Source organism: Sinohyriopsis cumingii, chromosome 6, assembly GCF_028554795.1.
Source record: "Sinohyriopsis cumingii isolate HCF-2022 chromosome 6, ASM2855479v2, whole genome shotgun sequence".
In the NCBI taxonomy this organism is placed as follows: Eukaryota; Metazoa; Mollusca; class Bivalvia; order Unionida; family Unionidae; genus Sinohyriopsis; species Sinohyriopsis cumingii.
This window is the reverse complement of record NC_142966.1, coordinates 149,420,514-149,447,102: the sequence shown is the minus strand read 5'-3', so window position 1 is coordinate 149,447,102 and position 26,589 is coordinate 149,420,514. Positions and strand designations below refer to the sequence as shown.

The following is a 26,589-nucleotide window of genomic DNA, read 5'->3' as shown; positions in this document are numbered from 1 at the left end:
AGAAAAATGGTGGTAGAATCCACAAAACATTTGAGCTATATATCAGCATTCTTGGCTATTCTTATCTGAATAATTGATTGCATTTATATGTAGGTTTAAATATTAATTCTACAACTGACTTAACAAGGCTTTCGCTTCATTCATTTAAAGTACCTTGAAATTTGTGTCATCGAGACGAGAATTACCCTAAAATTTAGTATGGATTAGGTGACGACCTCGAATAGTCAGTGTAAAAACAATCCAGTGAGGCTTCAGCATATTAAATCTCACACTGTATTTAACAGTGTTCTGGAATACTCATGAGCCAAGTCACGAAACTGTATCTGACAGTGTTCTGGAATATTCATGAGCCAAGTCTCGTAGACACAAAATTTCTCCACCACAGTGCATATTCAAAATCAAATACTGATAATATGGATTACAACATATTTGTTACATTTGCATAAAATAATTCCCATATTAAACAGTATTCTTTAAGTAATGCATTGCAACTTTTAAAAAATATAGCATATAAATTCGTGGGTTTTTCCATTATTAAATAACACCACATAAGTATGTGTGCACGTTGAGGGGCCAGATCAGACCGGAGTCCTTGTATTTTGATGTGTACCTGAGTTATCCCTGTCAACATGCATGATGTGTACCTGAGTTATCGCTGTCAATATGCATGGTGAGTACCTGAGTTATCCCTGTCAATATGCATGAAAATGGTCTCCAAATTGTCCTTGTGTCTGTATAATGTCTCCGTTATTGATGGGCCATTCTGGAACGAATCAAATATTAAAACATTGTATGACTGACTCCTAAAGACAGCTCTAACGATGGAACATTTAAGCATAAAGTTATCAAATTTAAATTTTTTTCATGTGAGTGTGTGTAACTGTCACAGTCAAAACCATGCCTTGCTGACACTGGATATCCAGTATTAAAGGAGACTAGAAATCAAAATTTTCCTTCAAGAATATCGCGTACCTAACTACAGACAGCGGAAACCCAGATCTGCTGGCTCATTATAACAAGGTAGATCTGCATCGATGTTGTTCACATTTGGTGTGAGTTAATAGGGGTAATTGCAGCAATACACTTTCAAAAAGCGAACAATATTAAAATGTCATCCTTGTTGATAATATTAATAATGCCTTTTCAACGGCAGTGAAGTTCTTTTCAAATGCGTCCTGAAAATAAAATAGACAAAATATTTCCTATATGTATATCTCGAATTTAATGAGATTACTTATACAAGGGTAAATACGGTATGTTTTCGTGTTTTTATATGCTGCAGACATACCCCACTATATCTGTTCCGTACAGATAGCTGTTCAAAGGTAGTCTCCCATAATACGCATCCATCGGAGTTGTCTATCTGCACTAGCCTTGGACGGAGGGTTCTCCACGGTAGGCCCATCTCAAGGACCATCTCCATACAGAAACACCAATCACTGACAGAAATTTTACCTACAAAATATATATATATATATATATATATATATATATATATATATATATATATATATATATATATATATATATATATATATATATATATATATATATATATATATATATATACTCTGACAATGAACAGTACAGTGAGATAATGTAATTTATTTAAGGTAAGATCGGTGGCCTTCAATATGTCGGAAATGCTGAAAAGCTACACAAAAGGATCAAATCTCCACATATCCGATTGAATGACAAAGAAGCTGGACACATTCCAGTTGCAGAACGCTGCTCTTCCCCTACCCTAGCCAGTTTCAGTGATGTAACACTGAATGCAATTGCTCACAACCCCTAAGCCAGAAAAGAAAAGGAATCTGACCAAATACGTTGCCTCAGAACATTGAATCCTTTTGTTTTGTTCTTTTTTTTTCAGGAACGTTGAATGCTACATTGCACAAACAGCCAACAAGATAAAATAAGATAAGAATTCTTTATTTCATACTACATCGTCCATACATCTAAATTAAAATACAGATATAAAGTCAAAGTATTTCGAACATAAATGATCATATATATTTATCTACAAGTATATGGAGACATCAACAACAATGGACTGTACCCTGCTTTGAAAAGATGGTTAAGCCAATATAACCATTTATATTTCAATGGTTGTCTTATTTTCGGGTTTATATTATTTCAATAGCTGTCTTATTTTCAGGCTATTTCATAGGGTGCTCTGTTACTGTTTCTCTTAGCATTTGTCTGTCATCCAATGTATTGGTTTTGGCAAAATCAAAATAACTAACAATACTAACTCTATAACGTTGGCTGCAGCACCTACAGCCACAATAAAACCACACACTTTCCTCTTTTATTAGTGTCAGCATCCACTGGGGACTGATGTCAAGTGCTGGGCTGAACCGATAAGTGTTGAATCACCAGCCGTGCACTTTAGCCCCCAGAGTTTACAGAGGGCAAGTTTCTATTCAAGCTGCATGGAAAAATAGAGCTTCTAAAAGATTATCAACAAAAGGCAGTTTTTTGGGGGTGTTGGTGTTTTAAACGGCATTATCGGCTGTATCACATCCAGGTTCTGGGAGCTATGCGTCTTCTCCAAGAACACAGAGAAGCAGCCCAATCAGGCTGGCCAGATTGGGTATCGGACCCGCTACCTCGGATTATGAGTCCCATGCATTATAAGCTGAACTACTAGAAACAAATAATAAAAAAAGAAACACATGGCCATCACAGACACATATTTTAAATTACTTGTATCAGTATTTTATTCGTTTACCTCTGTTATCGGTATCGTATTGCCGAAATTCTTTGGTTAGTTCAGATTTAGACGAGACAATCCTCTCCCTCAGGTCATCAATCGCGGAGGCTTCCGTGAGGCAGACTCTGCAATATCAACAAGGAGAAGAAACGTTATGAAAAAAAGTTTTAGAAATTCTTGAAAGTTTATCTGACTAAATTATCTGTGACGTAAGGATTATATACAGCTAACCAAGACGTCTGAAACACTGTGATATTTAGTCAATGAAAACCAAACTGTAAAAATGTGTCATTTTAAGTCTTACCACAAAAAAAATCATGTTGATCGCGTACTTTGACTTTGCTAACCTCTGGAAACGTTGTACACTCTCAACAATATGCTTAGCGTAGACTCGTTTTTGCTTCTTTCACTTTCACGCGATAGCATTTGGACCTTAATCTACTGCCCGGAGGTTAGTATCACAATTAGCAATATAAATAAGCGGTAAACGAGAAAAAAAAGAATCATAAAATTGCTAAGTATATCGACTGAAAATGTTGTCTTTCTCGTCCTCCCTGTATATCATCCAGCATGCGACCACTGACATGTATCAATCCTAACTGCAAAAGAGCAATTTTATCATAAAAAAAACAAAACAAATAATATATTTTATGATACTTTGAAGCTTCTGATATAATGCAATGATGAGAACTGAGTTGATGCACTAATGCAAGTCAAGACGACAACGCAACATTATTTGATGCTCTTTTATCTGCCAGGATTTAAAATCAGAAACTAATTGTGTTGGTTTATTAATATAGCTGTTGTAATCTATTGACGTAGCGACTGTGGTCTATTGACGAAGCCAATATGGTTTATAAACGTAGTTCCTATGGTTTCCTAACATTGCCAACATGTTTAATTAACGTAGTCGCTGTGGGATTGTTTTTATAACTTGGAGAGTCAGTGGAGGCATTCAGTTATCACGGTAGATCTTCTCTCTTTCAAACGCTTTTTTATTTATTGGTTGTATATGTTTTTACCTCAGTCTATAAACCATTTGTAACAGTAATTGAAAATCATGTTCATTAATACCACTGTGATCGTAAAGATGCTTCCCTCGCTGATATAATACGTCGCATGAGTATGTGTCATGTAATACACTCTCTGAGCTTAGTACAGAAAATAAACTCTTCTACGTCGAGAAATGTACATAAATCACTACATGTCAATGCGAGTCCGTCTACACATTTTTATAGAGCAAAACATGTATACAACAATCAAACTTTACAAGATTGTGGATTAAAATCGAACATCTTTAGATTTCTAGAGTTTTAAGTCCGACTGGTGCTGAGACAAAAACAGCTCTGGTTTCTGCATGGTAAGGATTTTAAGTCCAACAGTGTCACTCAGACAAGAACAGCTGTGATTAATGTTAAGAGAGGACTAAGTCCTGCAGTGGTACTTAGACAAAAGCAGTTGTTGTTGTTGTTGTTGTTACATGTGCAGGACTTTGACAAAGGTGCTCTGACAAGAACAGCTGTACTATTGCATGTACAGAGGTATGCTGGCCAGAACAGCTGTAGTTAGTCAGTGTGCAGAACTGAGGCAGTGGTACTCCAACTAGAACAGCTTAGGTTATTTAATGTTTATGATTGAAAAAGAATCCTTGTACCAACATACGAGAATTGTTGACTTGTTGTCTGAGGCAACAGAAATGCTAAAAAAATATTAGCAATGAAAGTGTGGTAACTACTTTTAAACCGTCACAAAAACAGAACAGACACGACTAGACCAGAACATAATCTTTATTTTGTATGTTGTACATATGGTAATGCCAGAGGACATGCAGCATTTGCACTTACAGGAACAAACGTTTTTCATAGCGTGATCAATCAATATGCACTTTTCTTAGGTTATACATGTTTAAAGCATTTACACATCTGTTTAATTTTTAGTGTATTAGCGTTTTCGAATATTTTCGATGAAATAAATTACGTTATTCACCGAAGAAAATATATAAAAAAGAACAATGAAATCCATTTTCAATTTCATTTGAATCACACATCTATAATAGTCTTCAATATATATCTTTGCCGAATGACTGTTCCTGATTGTAACTGTAACCTGTATTACGAGGTACTAAATTCCACCACATTTTCAACTGATGATGCAATACTAGTCTTAACCTATAACTGGATACATTTGTAACTGATAATTGTGTATTGACAGTGTATGACAAGATAAGATAGAAATATATGTATAGTTTAAATGGGGCTTTTAGAATACAACTTAAACTTTTCTTTCAATCACTTATTAATAACTTTATCATTCTATAAAAGTTGGAAGAGGGCTATATAATCTTCTTACTTGAAAAATTATTTATTTGTGCTATAAGAGCTTGAGGCTAAATCAGTTGCATTATTACTGTATTATTGTTGTGTCCAATGGTTCATTCGGACTGGAATTTTATTCATTCAATATATTTATTTACTGGATATGCAAAGTGTTCTTTAAAAATAATATTCTTGGAAATAGAGGCTTGAAATTATAGTGAAATTTCAAATAAGGGTATTTTTTTACTGTGTTATTGTGATCCAACAAAAGATTATTGGCACATCACCACTACACTGGCCACCACCGGCACATCAACACTTTCAGCGTTGGATTTTATTTGGATTCCACTAAAGCTTATTCAGAACTTTAGTCATTAAGAATCGTGTCCCCAGTTCTATGATTATTTGGAATTGAATTCGCAATACCGAAAGTTCATTTTTCTTCAATTTTCACTTTGTATACTAGGGAGATAAATTATTTGTTTAATTTTACAAAGCTTGTTGCTTCCCACTCTTTTCTATTACTTACATTAAGACCACACAGTTGTAAGACTCAACCTGATAACCGCAATGCAGCAAAAGAAAAATATAAGGTCAAAGTACGTTATTCACGTTTAATCTTGCTCAGTTCACAAGTTCACTAAGCACTAAAAGCTAAAAAGTCACCTTTGCACTTGACCCAAATACAAGCAGAGCGTTTTAACAAACTCAGTCGGAAAAGGGGCTGAGATATACAGGGATACTAACTTTGATTAAATTTTTTTCTATTTGTTAAAGTTATACCATTCACAAATCACTAGGAAATTTTGAGGGCCAACTACATATTAGAAAGGTCTTTCAGTGAAAACTACACGTCGACATTCTCACCCTTAAGGAGGAGCAGAGAGAACAATAAAGGCAGGTCATACATATCGGACTCATACTCAAAGAACTACTGTAAACCTTATGATCTTGACACCAAGGTCATATGAGTGATCGACTGTGTCGCACAATACATTTTCTTTGCTTCGTAATGATTCAGTCCAAGTATGAGCGGAGTCCATCGTCAGGTGTAGGAAAACAAATATCTACGTGACACATTAGCCAAAACCTTGAATACGGCTGCCATGTTAATGGTCAGAGAGGTATACTTATCATTGAAGAATGCAAAATCTCATAAGACATGTTTTAATGAACACCTCATGCAATCCCTTCAGAAGGAGTAGTAATACCAACATTTTCAACATAGCTGTCATGGCAACCCTGTTGATTGTCGGATCAGCACCATTTTTATCTAGAACAAACAACGTACTGCAGAGAGTCATAATTAAAACTTAACAATACAGTATGTTCAAGCAAAGAAGAAAACCAAGAGATTTAACATGGCTGTCGTGGCGGTTATTCTCCACTTCGGATAGCACCATTTTCTTTTTGGGCCACTAACATACTGTAGGAAGTGCTTTAGTGAAAAACTCCTGTCGATATTACCGTCCGTTCAGGACAAGTGGCCACAAACCCATTGTTAAGATGCTGGTGGTGAGATAGGCATGTTTTCTCATTCAGGATCACCTACATATCTTAACTTGGTGATTTACGTAATCATCCATGTCACTACGACTATCGATTTAGGAACAGGAGCATCTTCACCGTCATTTAGGTTAGATCAGCAGTTTTTGTTATTTGAAACTAATTATATGTCCTTAAAAGTGTTTCGATGAAGACTCGAAAACCCTTGTTAATGTGATTATTAGTTCCAGAGCAGTAAAAGCATACTTTATTAGATGGCCATTGTGGCGAACATATTAAAGGTCAGATGGGCTATAATAATGTCTATTTAAAACCAACCTCATTTTGTTAAACGTGTTGTAGTGAAAACTATATTTTGATAGCGCCATCTGTTCAGGAGAATGTGTTTTAGAAGAAACCCAACAACAATACAACAATCTTTAGAATGAGTAGCGATAACAATATTTGTAGATAGCCACGACAATGGCCATATCAGTTGTCAGAAAGGACAATGCAATGTAAACAAATAGTTCTCTCGATGAAACTGTGCCAAGTTTCACAACTTTCCTCCAAGTCATTTAGGAAGAGTAGCGAGAATTAAAAAGTGCCAGCGGACACCAGACACCAGACCGACACAAGACACTGGAGCATCATGGAAGCGCTCAGGGTCTTCATCCAGTAGAACTACGAATACTAACCTTTGAGTGAAAGTAATTTTCCTTAATGATGGACTGTGGTGTGACATATACTGTACAAAATGACAGCGATGGTCTGGACCGTGAATCGTGACATACGCTCCACGGTTGCTGCCATATTCGTAGTAATTGGAGGCAGAAAACACAGTCAGCACCTGCAAAGAAAATCTTGAATAATTCCGAAGATAAATTTAATATGGGCAAGTATATTCTCTAAATTATTTTACCTACTGAATGATTTACGGTAACATTCTTGTTATTTATGACTAATTTCATGATGTAAGCATTCGTTTGGCTTGTATCGAACGCAGATCAATAGTCCAAAGTTGATTTTCATTAACAGTTGTTTTGCTATATGTCTAGAATGTGCATTAGAATGCTGTATGTTTTAAACCCAAAGAAGTAAAATGCACGTGTTACAATCCCACGAGTTATCAAATGAAACAGCCATCTTGTAATGGCTGCTGTATTAACTTAGTTTTTGACCATGTAACGTTCAGGGGGGAAGGGATAACCGGCGGTGTTATTTTTTTTTTTTGGGGGGGGGATCAGGTTCTGAAATAGCTTGAAAACATATTCTTATCCCGATACATTGGGAAAATATCCATCATATCAGTTATGACAAATGAATTATCTAGAGGTAAAAGAAAAAATATCCCGGCTCCCAGTCCCACCCACCGAAAACGAAATAAATCCCTTAGTTATACATGTCATATTTCTTACAGGAATAGTTCCTGGCATTGCGTACAGTCGGTGTACAAGGTTAAATGAAGGTCTATGCAATGGACAAGCTGATTTCAAGAGGAAATGAGTCAAAGTTAACAACTTCCGCCTTGAATCAACAGAATACTGATGAAACCAAAATGATTTTAGCATACGAGCTACAGCCATATTACCAATATTTGAAAACATTCATTTTGCTACATCTTAAAATTTTCCAGATTTATAGTATATTCTATCTCCAAATTGTTATATAACAATCTGGTATTCTAACATGTTATATGCTATCTCAGTATTTTTAAACAAACTTGATTGTCTAAATGGACTTAATTTGTCTTCAAAATCAAAAGGGTCCAATGAGATAAACACCAATCAAATCACTGCAAAAAGCCAGCGTATCCCAATCATGGAATTTAGTGATGACGTAATGATACAAGTATGGACGGGTGGCTTACCTTTCCATTATGACAGTATTCATAGCCCTCTTGCTTGCATTCGTGAGATCTAATGAGCATTTTCAGGTTGTGTTTCTTGAGAAAGCATTCCGTCACATCTGGACCAAAATAGGATCCGCCACCACGAAACGTGTTGCTCGTACATCCCGACTGGTGGCGTGGGTCACTCCACAGTAAATCTAAAATCTAGAGCATAGAATAAAAAGTATGGCCATCACAGTCTTTGTACTTTTTCAGACAATATCTTGACACGTATAAGTCATTTTATGAAACAACGTGTTTTCCTCCTAAAGGAATATAAATATTGTTTGAAACAAACAAATTCCGTAATTGGCAATAAAAAAAACGATCTAAATTATCGTACTATACATTAGGACTACGAGAAGTATGACTGGCAGAGACAAATGCCTCATGACAGCAACTTAACATTGATTTTTCTGTGCAATATTAGACATAATGTATTTTCTGAGATAGTAATAATACATATGGAACATCTTTGCTGAAAATCTTCACAATGTTAACCACTTTCATTTCAACCAAACAAAAATCATTCAAGTGTTACGTGTTTAGGCTCTCATAAACAGTAAGAAGAAAAAAGTGAAGACAACAAGCTTTGTAAAACTTGACAAATAATTTATTTCCCCAGAAAAACAAGGTGAAAATGAAAGCAAAGAACTTACGGGGTTTTTTTAGAATCAAACCCCCCAAAAAATCCAAGAATAATCCAAGAATTCAAAATTAGAAGTCCTAGTAATAAAATGTTCTAATAAATTTGAGTTCGAGTCCCGACGAATATCCAAAATGGAAGGTGATGACGTATGATGTACCCAGTAATGTACTGAAATGTCAACAGTTCATTGTTGAACCAAATAAAATAATATTACAGTGTTTCAATTCCGAATAAAATTTAATAAATGTCTTTGTCCAAGAATTCTGTATGACCACTTAAATATTCCCAGGGGAAAGAATTAATAATTCCATAAAATAGAATTTCAACTCAAACTGGTCACAACAAAACGAACACCTTGACGCCTGTGTTTAAAAGCCCGACTGGCTAAATTCTCTATAGAAAATTGTTATATGGTAATTTAAGACGCAAAACAGATTCCCGTATGAGGGTTATTTGATCACTTTCTAGAACAAGATAGAAGCTTTACATCACGTACTCCCATAACAGCCTCGATTTCACCCTATAAATCCCACATTAAGAATGAATTTTAAAAAAATTGAAAGTTGTTTAGTTCAACTGTTACTAATTCTGTATCAAGGTCAGGAACTAGGTCATCATTAAGAAACAAAGTTCTAATATTAGGTGTTTACGAAAAAACAGCCAGATCAAACTAATTTCTGGAAAATGCCAAATTCCAGTAAATAAAATTAGATTACAAAAGCATATAACGGAACAATAAAAAAAACCTAACAAACAAACAATTAAATTAAATCAATTATAAATTAACTCAAATATTCATAACACAAGAAATTCACAAAAGAAAGGCTTTTTGTTCGGAAATAAAAAGCCCAATCTCACCACTCGTAAGAATAAGACATCAACAACACAAAAAAAAAGGTTTTCAAAGTATGCGTATATGACCTGCAGCTATTCTATACTAGTACAGATATAACTAGAATGCCCCCTAGTACAGACAGAACTAGAATGCCCCACCGTAGTACCCGAAAACCTACTTAACCTCAAGGCTCAACACCTAACAGAGGTATAAAGGATGGATGGACTTGTAACGACAACACAGTTCTACCACTTTCATGATTTGGGCATACAAAAGCAGGTATATGGTTTATTAAAACATTTTCCATCTATTTTTAAAGCTATCGGCTCTTTCTAGTCCTAGGTCGTTGTGTTTTCAAGATATAGATATATAATAATCGTATTCGGATCTTGATTCATAAAACAGTCATAATAAGTTCAAAATGACATTTACAAATACCAATAAAATGTTGTCATCTCAACGTCAAGTTGTTTTTCTGTACAGCAAACACCTACAGTAGGTTGTCTCCCAAGTAACGAGGTCTTGTAATCAATGAGAAGAAATAAAAATGTAATAATATAAACGACATGACCGACTGTGTTAAGACAGTATCATAAAAAAATATTCTTTATTTCACTCCTTTCTTGACACAGTGTTCGCAAGGTAATCTAGCAACAAACTCAATTAATTATATTGTTTACGTCTGTTTGCGTCTGTATTATGTGAAAGCAATCGTTGTATCACGTGCCTCTTCTGGAATAATGTCAGATATATATTGTATCTATAAAAAATATTGTTCTCAATCTATTCTTGTTGGAGACCGATCCCTTGGCCTAAATGCTTAGAGCATCCGCCTTGGATGCAGGAGGTCGAATGTTTGAACTCCGGCCGAGTCATTCCAAAGAATTATAAAATTAGTAAGAGCCGATGCCTCGCTTGGCGCTTGATATTAAGAGGTTGTTGTTTGGACTGGAAAGCCAGGTGTTTGGATAAAGTTGCTGGATGGCACATGATGCTACATGTCTACGGCAAGATGCTTCAGTGCTAGACATCACTGCCGCAAAGAAGACATCGCAGGGATCTGACTTAAATAGTTAAAACAACATTAAAAATCCAAAGCACATACAAGCAAACAAACAAACAAATACACACACACACACAGATATATAGATATATATATATATATATATTCTTGCTGGAACACTTTACACAATATTTAACAAGATGTCCACAAAACTTTGCATGCATTTTATATTCTGGTTACGTAACACAAGAAAATTATTTCCATGCATGTCATACACGTAACATACCTGCTTCCACTCAATCAGAACTTCCTGAGGTACATGAGTAATATCCTCGCTGAAGCCTCGTGGAGGTTCCATGATGGACACGAACTATAATATATATGCATGAATGCATGAATGTGTGTGTGTGTGTGTGTGTGTGTGTGTGTGTGTGTGTGTTATACTACTTTGAGCCCATGCAATATAATGCAAATGAGAGCTGTTAAATGAATGTGTAAATACTAAAGACCATAATATATAAAGATATATTAACATAATACATACACTAAGGGCCACAATACATAAAGAGGTAATAAGCGCCATAATACATATACTAAGGGCCTCAATACATAGAGATATTAAGGGCCATAATACATACACTAAGGGCCACAATACATAAAGAGGTAATAAGCGCCATAATACATATACTGAGGGCCTCAATACATAGAGATATTAAGGGCCATAATACATACACTAAGGGCCACAATACATAAAGAGATATTAAGGCCATAATTATATATACTAAGGACCACAATACATCAAGAGATATTAAGGGGCATAATACATATAATAAGGGCCATAATATATAAAGAGATATTAAGGGCCATAATACATACGCTAAGGGCAACAATACATGCAGAAATAATAAGGGCCATGATACATATACTAAGGGCCACAATACATACAGAGATATTTAGGGCCATAATACATATACTAAGGCCCACAATAAATACAGAGATAATAAGGACCATGATACATATACTAAGGGCCACAATACATACAGAGATATTAAGGGCCATAATACGTATACTTAGGGCCACAATACATAAAGAGATACTAAAGGTCACACTACATAAGGAGAATGATTTTAATATCCTCTAGGTTAGATACTTCATTCCTTTTAATTTTCTTGGCATTTCGTTACAGGTAAAGTCAGATGTTCATATCAATAAAGTAATATATATATAAAGAAAATGTTTTAAAATTATATATATATATATATATATATATATATATATATATATATATATATATATATATATATATATATATATATATATATATATATATATATATATATATATATATATATATATAATGTTAGAACATTTTCTTACTTCCTTTTAGAAATGCACTATTTTCTTATCGAAATTTTGAGAATGTTTAAATCTATTAGCTTTGAGTTTTCGAGTTTGTATTAGCAATGTACCCTATGTCTATCAGTTTTATCTAGAAGGTCAAGGTCCACGGTATCAGAAATCCCACCATGTGCCACCAGAATTTGATTGTCTATCACTGTTGCCAAGGGCAACCAACTGAACACGTCTTCCATCAAGCGAAGGATCTTCTTGGCATGCCCCTGTTTCAAATAAAAAGAAATTAGTCCCTTGACATAACTAACCATATTGATCGATTTTAAATACGAACAAAAGTACTAAATGATCTGATACCAGTTACTGTCTCAAGTTACTGAATTTGGCTTTGTAATTTGGCGGTGTCCAAATGTAAATATGTATGTAATTTGAAGAAAAGAAAAAAAAGGTAATCAAATAAGTCTGATAAAGAAAACTATTCAGGAATAGTAACAATATGCACGATTAGAAATCCGATGTCTCCATTTGTGATTAGCATGCATAGATGGACTAATGAGATGTCTGAATGTGTCTTCAGTATGCATAGATGGACTAATGAGATGTCTGAATATGTCTTTAATATATTAATATGCATAGATGGACTAATGAGATGTCTGAATGTGTCTTTAATGCATTAATATGCATAGATGGACCAATCAGATGTCTGAAGGTGTCTTTAATGCATTAATATGCATAGATGGACCAATCAGATGTCTGAATGTGTCTTTAATACATTAATATACATAGATGGACTAATCAAATGATTGTATGTGTCTTTAATATATCATTATGCATAGATGGACTCATCAGATGACTGTATTTGTCTTTAATACATTAATTTGCATAGATGGGCCAATCAAATGTCTGAATGTGTCTTTAATACATTAATATGCATAGATGACTAATCAAATGATTGTATGTGTCTTTAATGCATTAATATGCAAAGATGGACTAATCAAACGTCTGAATTCGTCTTTAATACATTAATATGCATAGATGGACTAATCAAATGATTGTATGTGTCTTTAATACATTAATATGCATAGATGGACTAATCAAATGATTGTATATGTCTTTAATACATTAATATGCATAGATGGACTAATCAAATGATTGTATGTGTCTTTAATACATTAATATGCATAGATGGGCCATTCAAATGTCTGAATGTGTCTTTATTACATTAATATGCATAGATGGACTAATCAGATGCCTGTATTTATCTTTAGTACATTAATATGCCTTGTTGAAGCTTATAATAATATTGTATATGGGGTCTTGATATCATGAACGATACACATTTGTTCTGAGATATAGCCTCTATGTTGACAGTCAAAAAGGTAGCTATCCATTATAACCAAAACTAGTCTGAGAATTTGATGATGTAGGCCTGTATAAACAATGGTTACCAACATATTTTCGAACTAAAGCCTCTGACACTGTAACAAGCAATTGCTAACGGGCGCAACGAACACCGCTGTTGACGGCGCAAGACCACGTCAGATGGTTGCTTTCGATATTATATAATTGATTAGTCATTTCTGTGGCGAACATGAAGTTCTTATGAACTATTAATCTTTATATCGGCCAGCGTGACACGGGGATCAATATGATGATCTTACTGGCTTACAAAGCCTGTTTGCTGTATTTTATACACTCTCCAATTTGCTTAACGTTGTTGATGTCGTTTAATATATAGCGGTATTGACCCTATTCAAACACATATATTCACTGCTTCCTTACTTGGTAAACAATGTAAAAGAGCATTTTGATTGCTGCAGCTAAAAAAAAAAAACAATGGAGGCGAAAACGTCCAACGCTGACTATGTCATAAATCTAATGTCTACCAGAGGCCGACAATGACCGAAAATGACCGACAATGACCGTAACTTTTCTGCCTTATACCAGTACTGAAAAACTGGTAGATCTAGCTCTCGTCCAAAGAAAAATATCTAGCAATCAAATTAAGTAAAGGAAATCTGAATACACCACTCGCTAGATAACTCGCGAACCCGCTTATAACGCGGGGTCATGCGTGGATTCCATTTTTTATACCAGAAAATACCCCAAAAATGTATCCCAATATGTTGAACTTGAAGAAAATCGTGATCAAAACTGGTAATGGAAACTTTGATATATCGCTCGTTTTATCGTCGAAGACGGTAGATAGGACCTGGAAATTTTAATCAACATTATGTATTATCAAATTTAAAAATAGGTCATACAATTTTTTTACATTTTCTTTCCAAACGACATTCCTAGTATACCGCAATTAGCGATATGTAAGGAAATTTCAATCAATGAAAATATCACTGATGCCGAGAGGAGGCAGTACTCTAATAAATAAATACAAATTAAATAATTTTCTTTTCAATTGAAATTTGTGTTCTAGTTCTATCTTTTAGTTCCTTTTAAGTATATACGTCATAAATGCAACGTGTCATCTTGCAATTAAACGTAAAATGCGTCATTCTACCGTAACAGCTATGTCCACGAGCGTTTCTCTGAGAACTTAATTAAGTGCCGACCGTGTTTTGATAACTGACTTGCGGAAGTATTTGTTACTATCTTGCACTGAATTAAAAGCTGGCCTCCTTTGTATTATCACGCTAATTATGTCTTTTGAATCAAATAAAGGTGGTGGAGTAAAAGAAAATTAAAAGGCTCGAAAATCCTACAAACTTAAAATAAAGCTGCACTGGTCGTATTTCAGGTGAACTCACTTCATTTGATCGATTGATTACTTATAAATGTTATTTTGTATGTAACATAAACTACCTTGAATTAACCGACTCTTTCATGACTGATCAAAGATAGCAAGGCAGCCAAGCGAAACGAATACTTCGCAAAATAAAGAGCTTGATTTCATAGATACGGACCATTGGGGGCAAGCAAGTTTCCGAGAATTATTGAACTGGCACTAAGAGATATCATCAGGGATGAAAAGAAGTTTCATTATTACTTCCAATGAAATTACGACTTCAATAATGTACTAATTTAACAATGCAAAAATTGAGTTTCGACGTAGACGATTGTCTCACGAAATAAATGTCGCGTGTTTTTAAAAAAAGAAGAAAAGGAACCTTGTTTGATGGTGTATCAACAGTTAGTCTAGTTCCCTGCTCGGTGGACTCCCGATTTAGCAGGATACTATTAAACCCCACTACGGGAACCAGACTCGTCAAAACAACAAAAAGCAGTGACGTAATACACAGATTTTTCGCTTGCACGTGATGGTTGTGGAAACCAGTTAGAACGACCTTTCACATGTTGAACATTTTGAAAATACATGTTATTTAAACAGAATAACGAACAACTTCGTTCGAAAAAGCGCGTTATTAAAAATTATTATCGACGTGATTGTAAAATGAGGATTCAGTCATTAAATAGCCCAGTTCCCTAACGCCGCCGCCACCCACCCCCACCACCCCCACCACCAGTTTTCTCGACGTCAAATCGATTTTTTCCCCTCAAATTTTGGAGGTCCCTCGTTAACTCGCGCCGTCGCTTATAATGTAGTCTATGTTTGTGGACCCTATTGTGCACGAGTTATCGAGGAGAGGTCTATATGAAAAGACTTAGAATGCAATTAGATAAAAGCAAACACACACACACAAATAAAACTAAATATGATTTATAAAAATATTCAAAAATGATGGTTATTGGTCGCTTATTGCTCCCGTTAGTACGAGAGAGAGAGAGAGAGAAATAGAGTCAAACTGTCCTTTGATACAATGTATATGTGATACGATGTATAAGTCAATAACTTCTCTTTCGTTACTGTCATTTGATACAATCTAAAAGTCAACAACTGCACACTTTTTATACGCTCTTGTTAACATTATTTTATCCAGTACAAGGAATTTAATGAAACATAAGCGACTCGATAACATTTTTTGTGGTATAATCGAAAAGGCATTGATCACAATACCCTGGCAACGGTTATGACGCACGCCGCACTTCAAGATTTATCCGCAACCATGACAACAACATCAAGGCAACCACAACTATAAACCAAGGCGTATTGTTTAGGGGGTGGGATGATATCTACTCTTAATGGTATTTTCAGCTTTTACTGCCGCATTGCGCCATATAATCCTAATATGAATATTTCATTGCCTTACCTTGGTACACTATATTCCATCCTTTTTGCAAACTTTGTTTGGTTCACATCTTAGAAAGAATCAACCCCCACACACGCTTCAACAGCGGTGAAGTCGTGCGAATTAAAATTCATTTTAAAAAATGAATGACGTATAAAATAAAATTTTTAATAAAATCTTGAAATAAGTTTTGTTTCAAGTGTGCTATTCCATAAGATAATATAATAATTGTTATGCTTCTTTTAAAAAACTTAATAATAAGGTTATTGACTGCGTATTCAAAAATATTGCGCCCTCGTTCATGAGGCGTATAATGCACTTGCAGGCTCGGGCATCCTGCACCACATGAACTCGGGCCAATAACCTATACATTGCACTGAAACAAAGGTCTATGCTGTTTTACTAAATAATTTGTTTTGATTAAAAAGAAAAAAGAAAATGCAAAATATATGTTTGCAAAGTAAGAAAATGTTTTTGCAACATAACGCCTAAAACAAACACGTTTGACTTCGCTTACTAGTGACGTAACGTCAGTTCATCCAGTCGAAAAACATCTCTCACAGTAATCTTGTAATGTTATTCATTACGGCACAATACCATTCCTTAGTTTGTACTGGTTTGTCTTTACACTTCTTGCCCTACTTTAAATATGTCGGTATGTTATATGTGGATAATATTTGTTATAAAAACAGCGTTAATTTCAATATGAACATCTGTCTTGATAATCCGAAATTTCGTAATATCAAGGTTTCAGTTGAGATCAATATCACATGGAAACCTACCACCAAAACCAAGAACAGAGCAATTTAGAAAGAGTTTTCAAAACTCTGGTACAGTTCTGTGGAACAAGCTTCCACTACATGTAAAATCTGCTGAAAATATTAGAGTATTTAAGAAAAGATATCATGAGCATGTATGTGTTTCTAATAGATAATGGAATTTAGTATTTTAATACTAAACATATTAAAATAAACAGTAATTAATGATATCTTCATATTATGGACATTATTATATTCTCCTTCAGAGGACCTTAGGGAAGAAAAGTCTCTGACTAATGAGTCACCGTCTATAAATAAAGCATTATTGCTTTATTATTATTATTATTATTATTATTATTATTATTATTATTATTATTATTATTATTATTATTATTTAAGAATAGTTCTAAACATAATCTAACTTGTGCTGAGTAGTTCGGAATTTATATCAGCATTTTTATCATAATAAATAATCATCGTCAATCCTGTTTGATTTCCCTGGAACATAGAGCTTTCACTGCAGCAATCCATTTGTCATGGTCTTGGGCTATCTGTTTTGCCTCCCTCCAGGATATGCTGATAGTCTTAGGTTCGGTGTCAACGGTTTTTCTCCAAGTCACAGCTGTCGTCCTCTTCAGCGTTTGCATATTGGGCTATTCTCTCCACAGGATATGCCCAGTCCATCCCAGCCTGCGTTTCTTAATTGTGTCGGGTATGGGTTCATGTTCTGCCCTCAGCCACAACTCATAGCTCCAGAACTCGGTCTGACCATCTGATGTACATGATCTGTCCTAGACTACTAGACAAATACTGACGAAGACTCGTAGCTAATGTCCCAAGTTGTCTCTGTCTCCAGGATCTCTGTCCCATAAAGCAGCACTGGTCTCACGCTGGAACTGAACAGTATAAGCTTTCTTTCAGGTGGATAGTATCTTTGCTCCCGACCGATCTTCAAGTGGTGAAAGGATGGCGTTCCTTGGCAATCCTGACATTGAAATCCTCATCTGTTCCCCCTGACTTGTTCACAATTCTGCTAGGGTATGTTAACTTATCGACATTCTCACTGGCTTCTTCCTCTAAGAGAATATATGTATCCTGGTTTGTATTGACTCATAGGCATTCTGTCTTGTCGAGATTGATCTCCAGGCCAGTAGTTCGTGCTATGCTATGTAACTTCTTTTTGTCATTAACCGCATGTGCTGAGGTGTGTGTGACAGCAGTCCAATATCATCTGCAATGTCCAGATCTTCCAGTGTCTGGGTCCTCATCCACTGTATTCCTCGTGGTTGGTTCATTACCATATTTATCAGTCAACAGTAAGAAGATTATATGTGAAATATGCATCCTTGCCTGACACCAGTGTCAACAGAGATAGAACGCGACAATTCGTTTTGTGTATGACATAACAGTTCGTGTCTTTGTAAAAAGGCACTGACTAATCCTTGTAATCTTCTTTACTATTTTGTCCAGATGGCGTTTCTCTCACCATGTCAAATGATGCCCTGACGTCTACACATTTATTTACATACATGAGTGACCGCCATTTTAGTGATTGTTCTGTAATAATACGGGGTGTATTTTCTCGAGTTAGGCGTTACTTTATTAAATTGATATGGAAAACACTCTTGTGTGAGGCAGAAAAAATAAAACCAAGGGACAATATCAAACAATATTTAACTCTCTCATAGAATGAACAACTTCTGCGTGAAGCTGGCTTTGACAGTCCATGTTGACCCTATTTCCAAGTTCTACCTGAAGACAACAGTCGTTGAGAAATGAAATGTTCTTAAAAGAGCAAACACTACCACTAATTATACTCTAACCACCGAATGACCACACATCACGAAACTCTAAATAATTGTCATACTTGCATGTTTTTTTTGTGTCACATTTATATGATTCCACTGTAAGCCTTTCCAAGCCAAATATTAACTCACCAAGCAATATAAAACACAACCGAAACATCCATCACAAAGAATTATTCCTATCTCAAATTACGAAACACGTATTCCTAATAATATCCATATAAGTTCCTATGTTAAGAAATTAGGGAGGGTCTCTTTTATGAAGCTAAACTAATCAGTGCTGTCATAGAGTCTCGTGAATACCGTATATTATAACATATATTCTTAGAACTTGGCTAATTAATAAGTTAAAAATATCTTCTCGACACCTAGTCCCCACAATCAACAAAACAATCACTAAAATCTAACACAACTATAAACTGGGACGTAAATGCAAATATCACATTTCGTATTTTTATTACAAGGTCATCTGACGAGTCCAGAGATATATTGTTTATATCAATCACTGCACAACAAAACAAATAGTACAGAAACACAAAGATCACACGTTAACACCACCATCATTATAACTTCCTTTTATTTCTAAGTATGCTCAATTGACAGTTGGCACAATGGCAAATAACGAATTGTTCTTCTTTAACTTCTTCTCTCTTTTAGACTGCATCATATTTCTCTTTAAAGAGTTATTGCAAATGTTGAATCCTATAGCATTTCATAAGCGATACGTTTTAAATTGCCTTAATAATGATTCCCCTATCTCTAGTAAGCTGAGAAATAGATGCCATACAATTCAAGTAGAACTCATTTCTTTATAAGTCTCTGGGAAGGAATCGTTAATCTGAACAGAAAAGAATTTGCAGTTATTGCTCCGAATGCCTAACAAATATCAGCATGGATGTTATATTGTTTTTGTTTGAGTTTTTGGTTGTTTCTGTGTTTTTCTCTGGCTGCATTTTACTTACCTCGTATTTAGCGTGAATTTCCTTCACAAAGCCATACCTGTTGACAGAGGAGTAAATGGAAAATTCTTAAATGCCATAAATTCATTTTACCTGTGTATTGTCTATATTGCACAAAATAATTTTTTTAAAAACCCAGAAAAGCCTTAATTTTAATTTTTTCTTACATAATATAATATATCTGTAACTCGACAGTACGTTTGATTGATCAGTTTTCATATTAAAAAAATCATATAACTTAATGGAGAAATTTTGAAACATTTTATTTTCGTACTATCTCCTGGTCTTTAATAGGTAAGCAAACATTTTAATCTCGCAAGCATTTGACTAATATTTCGTTGAACTTCAAAACAATAATCTTTAACAATCTGAACTGTGCAAACAAAATCTATCAGCCCGGAAATTACTTCCTGTTTAGTACACATCAATATAAAAAAATCTTGTATAGCCAGAATCCGTTTTACTTTTCAATAACATCAGTACCGCTAAAACATCTTCAGCGTGAACAACCCTTAAACGAAACATTTCAGATGATTATTTGACACTTAATTACTCTCTGTGCTCATCAAGATACCAATATAAATGAGACCAAAACGCGTTACAGGTGGTGGGATAGGGGAAGTAAATGATTCACACGTTCATAGAGAGCACCAGACACAGAGGCAAATCGGAAATACAATAGAGATCACGTTTACAATTTATTTGATTTTACGTTAGTTTAGTAAGGTTAAAAGTGTTCGTCCACAGTGTTAAAAAGATGAAGTTTTTACGCACCTGATGTTCATTACGGGGTCCTCGTGATTTCCTCGGTTGAGGTAGACCTCATTTGGATGGAGGAGGAAACAGCAAAAGAGTATGATGATGACTTCCACAGAGAAGGCGCCTCGGTCCACAAAGTCTCCATTAAAGATATATGGATTGTCAACGGCAGGAAGACCATTCTAAGGAACAGAACATTGTAAACTCTAACCCACCAATGAAATTACTAAACGTCATCACTGTTATGTTTCCAATATCAAAATAACGTTAAGTTAGAGTCTGCTTATCTGTATATTAAATTAATTTGCAACACATCATTAAGTAATTTTAAAACTGAAATTTATGTGTTCATTAATCGTCCAAGACATGTATGTAATAAAATAATATACATTTTTCTATCTCCTTTTTTGGTCTCGTAATGCGCACACGCGAATACTCTATCCCACAAATCAATGTAAGTATGACAAATTTACTGCGATTCAGGCAAGGCTTTTTTAGTTAAACTCTATGACAAATATTGCCGTTCAAAATCACTTTCAAATTCGCCAAAGGTTAAGAAAAACAGAAGTAATTAAAATATATATTAAGAACCATAACAAGAATTGGTCACGAGCACTGGAGTTATTATTGTTATTATTATCTTTGCTGGTGCCATGGTCGTTATATTATTATTATTTATTTATTTATTTATTTATTATTATTATTATTATTATTATTATTATTATTATTATTTTAATATTATTATTTTTACCTTATGAAATATCATATAGAGGTCACCAAGCTTGCCGTGCAGGTCCCCGCATATAGTTATTTTGCTGGAGATGGAGGTAGACGCCTTGGAGATGTTTGATTTCTGTTTTAGAAGTAACCGTGCCTCTAGCAGGATCTGGATAAGATACCGCGCGTGAAGGGACTGCAAATGTACCAAAAGAAAAAACTTTAATTCAAGAACTCAGAAAACTTTTGTCGATTTAGTAGTTTTCTCACAGCATTCATTTACTATGTCGTAATCGTTTTATGTGTCTCATGATGTGCAAGTCTTGTCGCTGGACAAATGCCACCAAAACAGATGTGGCCCTTGTGCAAAAGTAAACGTATACGACATAAACAATGATATAATAATATCATATAATAGTGTTCATAAAACGCAGTTCACATATTTATTAGTCACATGGACAGTGACAGCCAGATTATCCTACAATTTCTGGTTGAGTATGGCCTTTAAACTTTGTTCTCAGCCAATCGAGAATGGGCTTTACTTTTTGGGTAATATCAACATCCAATTTTTAAAGGGAGACAACTAAAGCAAAACTTTAAAGTAATGTGATCACAGAGTATGAATTTTATAGGTTACTCTTGTTATCTCTAAGCCGAAATAGGTAAAAACGATGATGCCACCATAAGTCCCAACACTAATAATGCAATATACCGTATATAATCGCTTACAAGTTGAGTCAAACTGCAAAAAACAAATTGAACAAATCCAGATCTGCCAGAATGTTTAGGCTTGCAAGAGGTATAATGTGATTCTGAGGGATTTTGATGGTAGGCTATAAATAGCATATATCTAATTTTAAGACGGCCGTTATTAACTTGTGTGCTTATTACAATTAAAAACTGCCAAAAAGGAATGAACGTTTCTTATGGAAAAAATCGAGATTTACCAAAACAAAAATGGCCTGGATGAACACAATTAGGTTTCTGGCAAGGAAAGCTATATTTGGTAAGTGATTATTAATTTCTAGCAACTACGGGGTTTGTAGATGGATATACAGTTAAATATGTATAGCAACCTAGATTGTAGGTCATGTATCCATTATCTGGAACAGAGATGAAACGACACAAACAGTACGAATTTTAAATCTAGATTTTTTTTTAATTGCTGTCAATTTGATTCCTTATTTATATGAAGTTAAGATGTTCAGGCATTTTCATTAGGGATTAGCACACTTATTCATTTATGGAAATAATATATAAGTTGAATTGCCTTACTTCCCTTCTCATGTATTATTATCCTTCCGATTTATGTAGCCCCCCCCCCCCATCCCCTTTGCAGACAACCGACCACTACGTGTAGAAGACACCTATTAGAATCATGTTTGTTATAGTTATATTTATCGATAGTTGAACAGCTCTTAGTTTGCATCAGACAGAAGTTATGAGAGACAAAAACACGCGTTCCAGTAATTCCACAAGAGACCAAGTGTAACAGTCACGACCAAATTAGATAAAATTGCATAGACCTTGATACTAATATAAGCAAATGTAATCGTCACGACTATATGAGATAAAATGTTCTAGTCTCTGATAGTAAGGTAAGTGGGATCCTCATATTTATAATAATTATCTTGGTTAGAGCATATTATTCCTCCTGACTTTTACTCTCACGGAATATGCGGGTGCGATCCCCGAGAGAGCCCCGCTGCTTACTCTAGTATTACTCTATGTTAATCAATATCCTGTTTCAGTCTTGCATCCGCGTTATTGGCGGAACTGCTTTCAATGGCCAACGATGAACATAAGTCCTTGATTGGATGGCAATTGAGTTTCAGAAACCTTTTCCAGTAGTTCATGTACTCGTATAGGTTCCTTCGCGAGTGAGCAACTTAAACATCTCGTCGTCATCGGAGGGAGGGGGGAGGACAGTTACCTCCTGCCACAAGTTTGTCCACAACTTTAATCCAGGCTGGAACTGATGCTGACCCAGGCAAGACGTAATATAATTTTGTCCATGTTTTAGGAACAACATTTACTACGCATTCGATACTGTTGCAATTCCTTGCATGATCAAAAATGATCATCATGCCAGCGCAGAAGATGACACACAACTGAAACGTTTCGTTAGTTAGTGTAAATTTGAAACTGTAGGTTGCGTTCAGTGGGCCCGGCTTCTTTGTACGCGCCAGTGATGTCACAATGATCGCGATCTTCTTCATCAGTGGAGCCCAAAGTTTATTCGTAGATCCAGCACTGATACGCCACGAATATCAGCATAGGTCATAATCATGTCAGCTAGCGAAGAACTTTGTACCTGAATCCCTTCCGCTCTGACCTTGGCCGATTAATTCAACATCTCAACCGAGCCCTTTACGTAGTACAGTACTGGCGGCTCAGCTGCTCTGTTTGGATCTGACAACATATAGAAAAATCCACATGGGACTTGCTCGGCAATATGCTTTTTTATTCGACTGAACCACGGGGACAGCTTTAGGAAGCGAAGATTCCATGGGAACGTCCAAGCATTCCAAATCTGCACAGAACACATACAGGACCTTCATTTTCCGTTGCACAGAGGTGACATTTCAACTGCTCTTGTCAATGTCTCTCATCCTTTTACTCTGTGGATCTTTGCTGACCCCTCCCCACACCCTACAGTACAAAGTCGTATTTATCAAGGAACTCTTGGGTGGAAAATACATACAGGCAACGTCGAGACGGAACTTTTCTTCTCATGCTTGATGGTTCCGCGTCTCTGATACTATCCATTTATTCAACAACAACAGATCAACCCTGGTCAGCTAGCGTGCCTGTGGGAATTAGTAAAATCGACCAAAGCCGCTGTTCCAAGCGATGTCAGGGTTGAGTCTTGCAAACCTTTTCAGCATGGTCTCTGAAGCTTGTGTAGGAAATTCTCGAGGCTGATCTGCATTATCGTGTTGGAGATGCAGCACTGACAAGATCACTCATTCAAAACACTGGTTTGTGTGGTTTTACACATTTACCACTACCCACCGCGGAATAAACGCAGATATTGAAATATAAATGGATCCGTGCAAACGCTTTTGCGGGGAAACCTTAACATGAACTTCCGCGCATCTGAAAGAGTCCACCCTATATCTAGTCATCAAACGTCTCGAGAACCTCTTTAAAATGTTTATTGATTTCATCTTTGATGATATCAGTGTCATAAGCACCACAGGTATCCGCTTGATATCTTGACCCTGTCATTGGAACCTTTGGTTGAGGTAACCCGCAGCGTAGTAAAGTCCACAATGAGAAAAAGGTTTATCTTAAAACCTTGAGTGGCGTTACGTGCTCAAATGTTGATATGAGTTCCAGACGAATGTTTGAGAGAAGCTTCACTTTGTTTTTCTTGGTTTGTATGCGTATGGGATAATTAGCTGGTAATCTTCGAAATCACCGACGCGCTGGTGCGATTTATACTCGACATAAAACCAACATGTATGTCTCCGCTTTTTTTCTAACAGCAGAGACCAACGTTGTCAGGCCGTATTCCATTGCTGAAGTTTTACCCTGTTTGCACCTCCCGATCAGTTTATTTATCGTTCTCTCGATCTAGAATTTCCGACAAGTCTGTCCCTGTCACTCTCTGTCTCTCAGAATTCTGCTGTAACGGCCAGACCTAACCGCAGTTCCATCCCAAGCATTAGTTAGTTCATGTGATATACTCCTTGCTATAAGGTTTCCAGACGTTGTTCTTGCCTTGGGGTGATGCTGCTTTCCACGCATGCATCATCAATTTAAAAATAAGGTAAATAACAGATATATACATAGGTGTTCTTTTCTGACAGGGATTATTACTTTTAAAAAAATGACTTTGCTGAAGGATTCAACGCCATGGGTCAAAAGAAGAGTGTTTTTGGTTACCATCTTGGTTACCATACCAAAGTCAGTCGAAATAAATTTATTAATTACTAGCGAGCGTCCGATAGTCAGAACTGATGGGTAGGCTAAAACACTGTAAGACTTCAGTATGGAATACGTTGATCTCCGCTGTCAGGAAAAAAGCGGAGACATACTTGTTGGTCTAACTCAACATGAACTCATTGATAAGCGTACGCAACATCCTGGGCGGCAATTTTAGCCTGGCTGGTCCACAAAGGAATTTTAATACGTAACTGCGCGGTTATTGCATGAACATATCACAGTCAACCTCTTTTCGTCTGCAAGAAGTCCTAACAAGGCAAGCACATCTTAATTTCTTGCACCTCTCAATAAGAATATTCCTCGGTTTTGCGGGAATTGCTTGAGAACAAGTATGTAGTCCGAGTTTCCTCTGACCCTTGTTATCCCATTTTTCATATTTGGATATGTATGTTGGGGTATAGGGTCAGAGTCCATTCCATATAGACAAGTTGGAATTCGCCAACACCATTTGGTGTCGGCATGGGGTAGCCGCTTACTAGCCGGTCCAGCAAAGTTGAACGACCTTTCATCGAGATATACCTGCATGAAATCGATAGGAATATGATTTGTTTTCTCAAAAATCGTGAGCATAGTATTCGTTCTGTCTTTAATCCGGTGACAGACGAGACGAAAGTACATCGTTGCTGAAATTTGACCTGGATCTGTCCATTTGCATCCCGAGTCACATGACTAAATAAAACTCGCAACCAACATATCAATTACATCAGAGGTCATATAGTCACGTGATATGGACAATAAACAAATTTCCAAAGTTGTTGTACATAGAATTTGGACATATTATATAGAAGTCACTTAGTGTTTGTAAATAAATATAACGTACTCTTAATTCTCAACATATTTATTCTGAGAACAACGACCAGAAACCTGTCGATATCGCAGCAGGGTCGAGAAGACCACTTTCAAGAAGTACCGAGCATGTATCAGCGATGTTTTTGTTCGTGTCACGTGACTGCTACATTGATATGTGCCCTCTGCACTAGTGAATCTGGTTTTCTTCAAATCGCTGCGACATTTACAGATTTTCGGTCATTGTTTTCACAATAAATATTTTGAGAAGTTTACTTTTTTTTCTTCATTTTTCTGTAAAAATTACGTGAATTTAATTTATATGCTCGATTTGTTTTCTTACAGCAACACTAGAAATTGTTTATTGTTGGTATCAAGTGACTGTATGATCTCTGATGTCATTGACATGTAGGTTGCAAGAGTTGTTTATTCACGTGACTAGGAATGCAAATGTCCAGATCCAGG

The 26,589-nt window shown here is 35.7% G+C and overlaps 1 protein-coding gene across 1 annotated transcript in view; it reads right to left on the bottom strand.

Annotated features, from left to right (window-relative positions):
• Window positions 1-26,589, bottom strand: part of LOC149798248 (serine/threonine-protein phosphatase with EF-hands 1-like) — an 87,625-nt gene that overhangs the window by 1,783 nt on the left and 59,253 nt on the right. The window contains exons 7-16 of the mRNA XM_089960560.1: window positions 21,422-21,583; window positions 20,686-20,852; window positions 19,915-19,951; window positions 12,364-12,513; window positions 11,181-11,264; window positions 8,387-8,572; window positions 7,215-7,366; window positions 2,735-2,841; window positions 1,289-1,455; window positions 679-763 (exon numbers count right to left, since the gene is read on the bottom strand). Coding sequence (XP_089816686.1) covers window positions 679-763; window positions 1,289-1,455; window positions 2,735-2,841; window positions 7,215-7,366; window positions 8,387-8,572; window positions 11,181-11,264; window positions 12,364-12,513; window positions 19,915-19,951; window positions 20,686-20,852; window positions 21,422-21,583 — 1,297 coding nt within the window. The remainder of the gene's footprint in view (window positions 1-678; window positions 764-1,288; window positions 1,456-2,734; window positions 2,842-7,214; window positions 7,367-8,386; window positions 8,573-11,180; window positions 11,265-12,363; window positions 12,514-19,914; window positions 19,952-20,685; window positions 20,853-21,421; window positions 21,584-26,589) is intronic.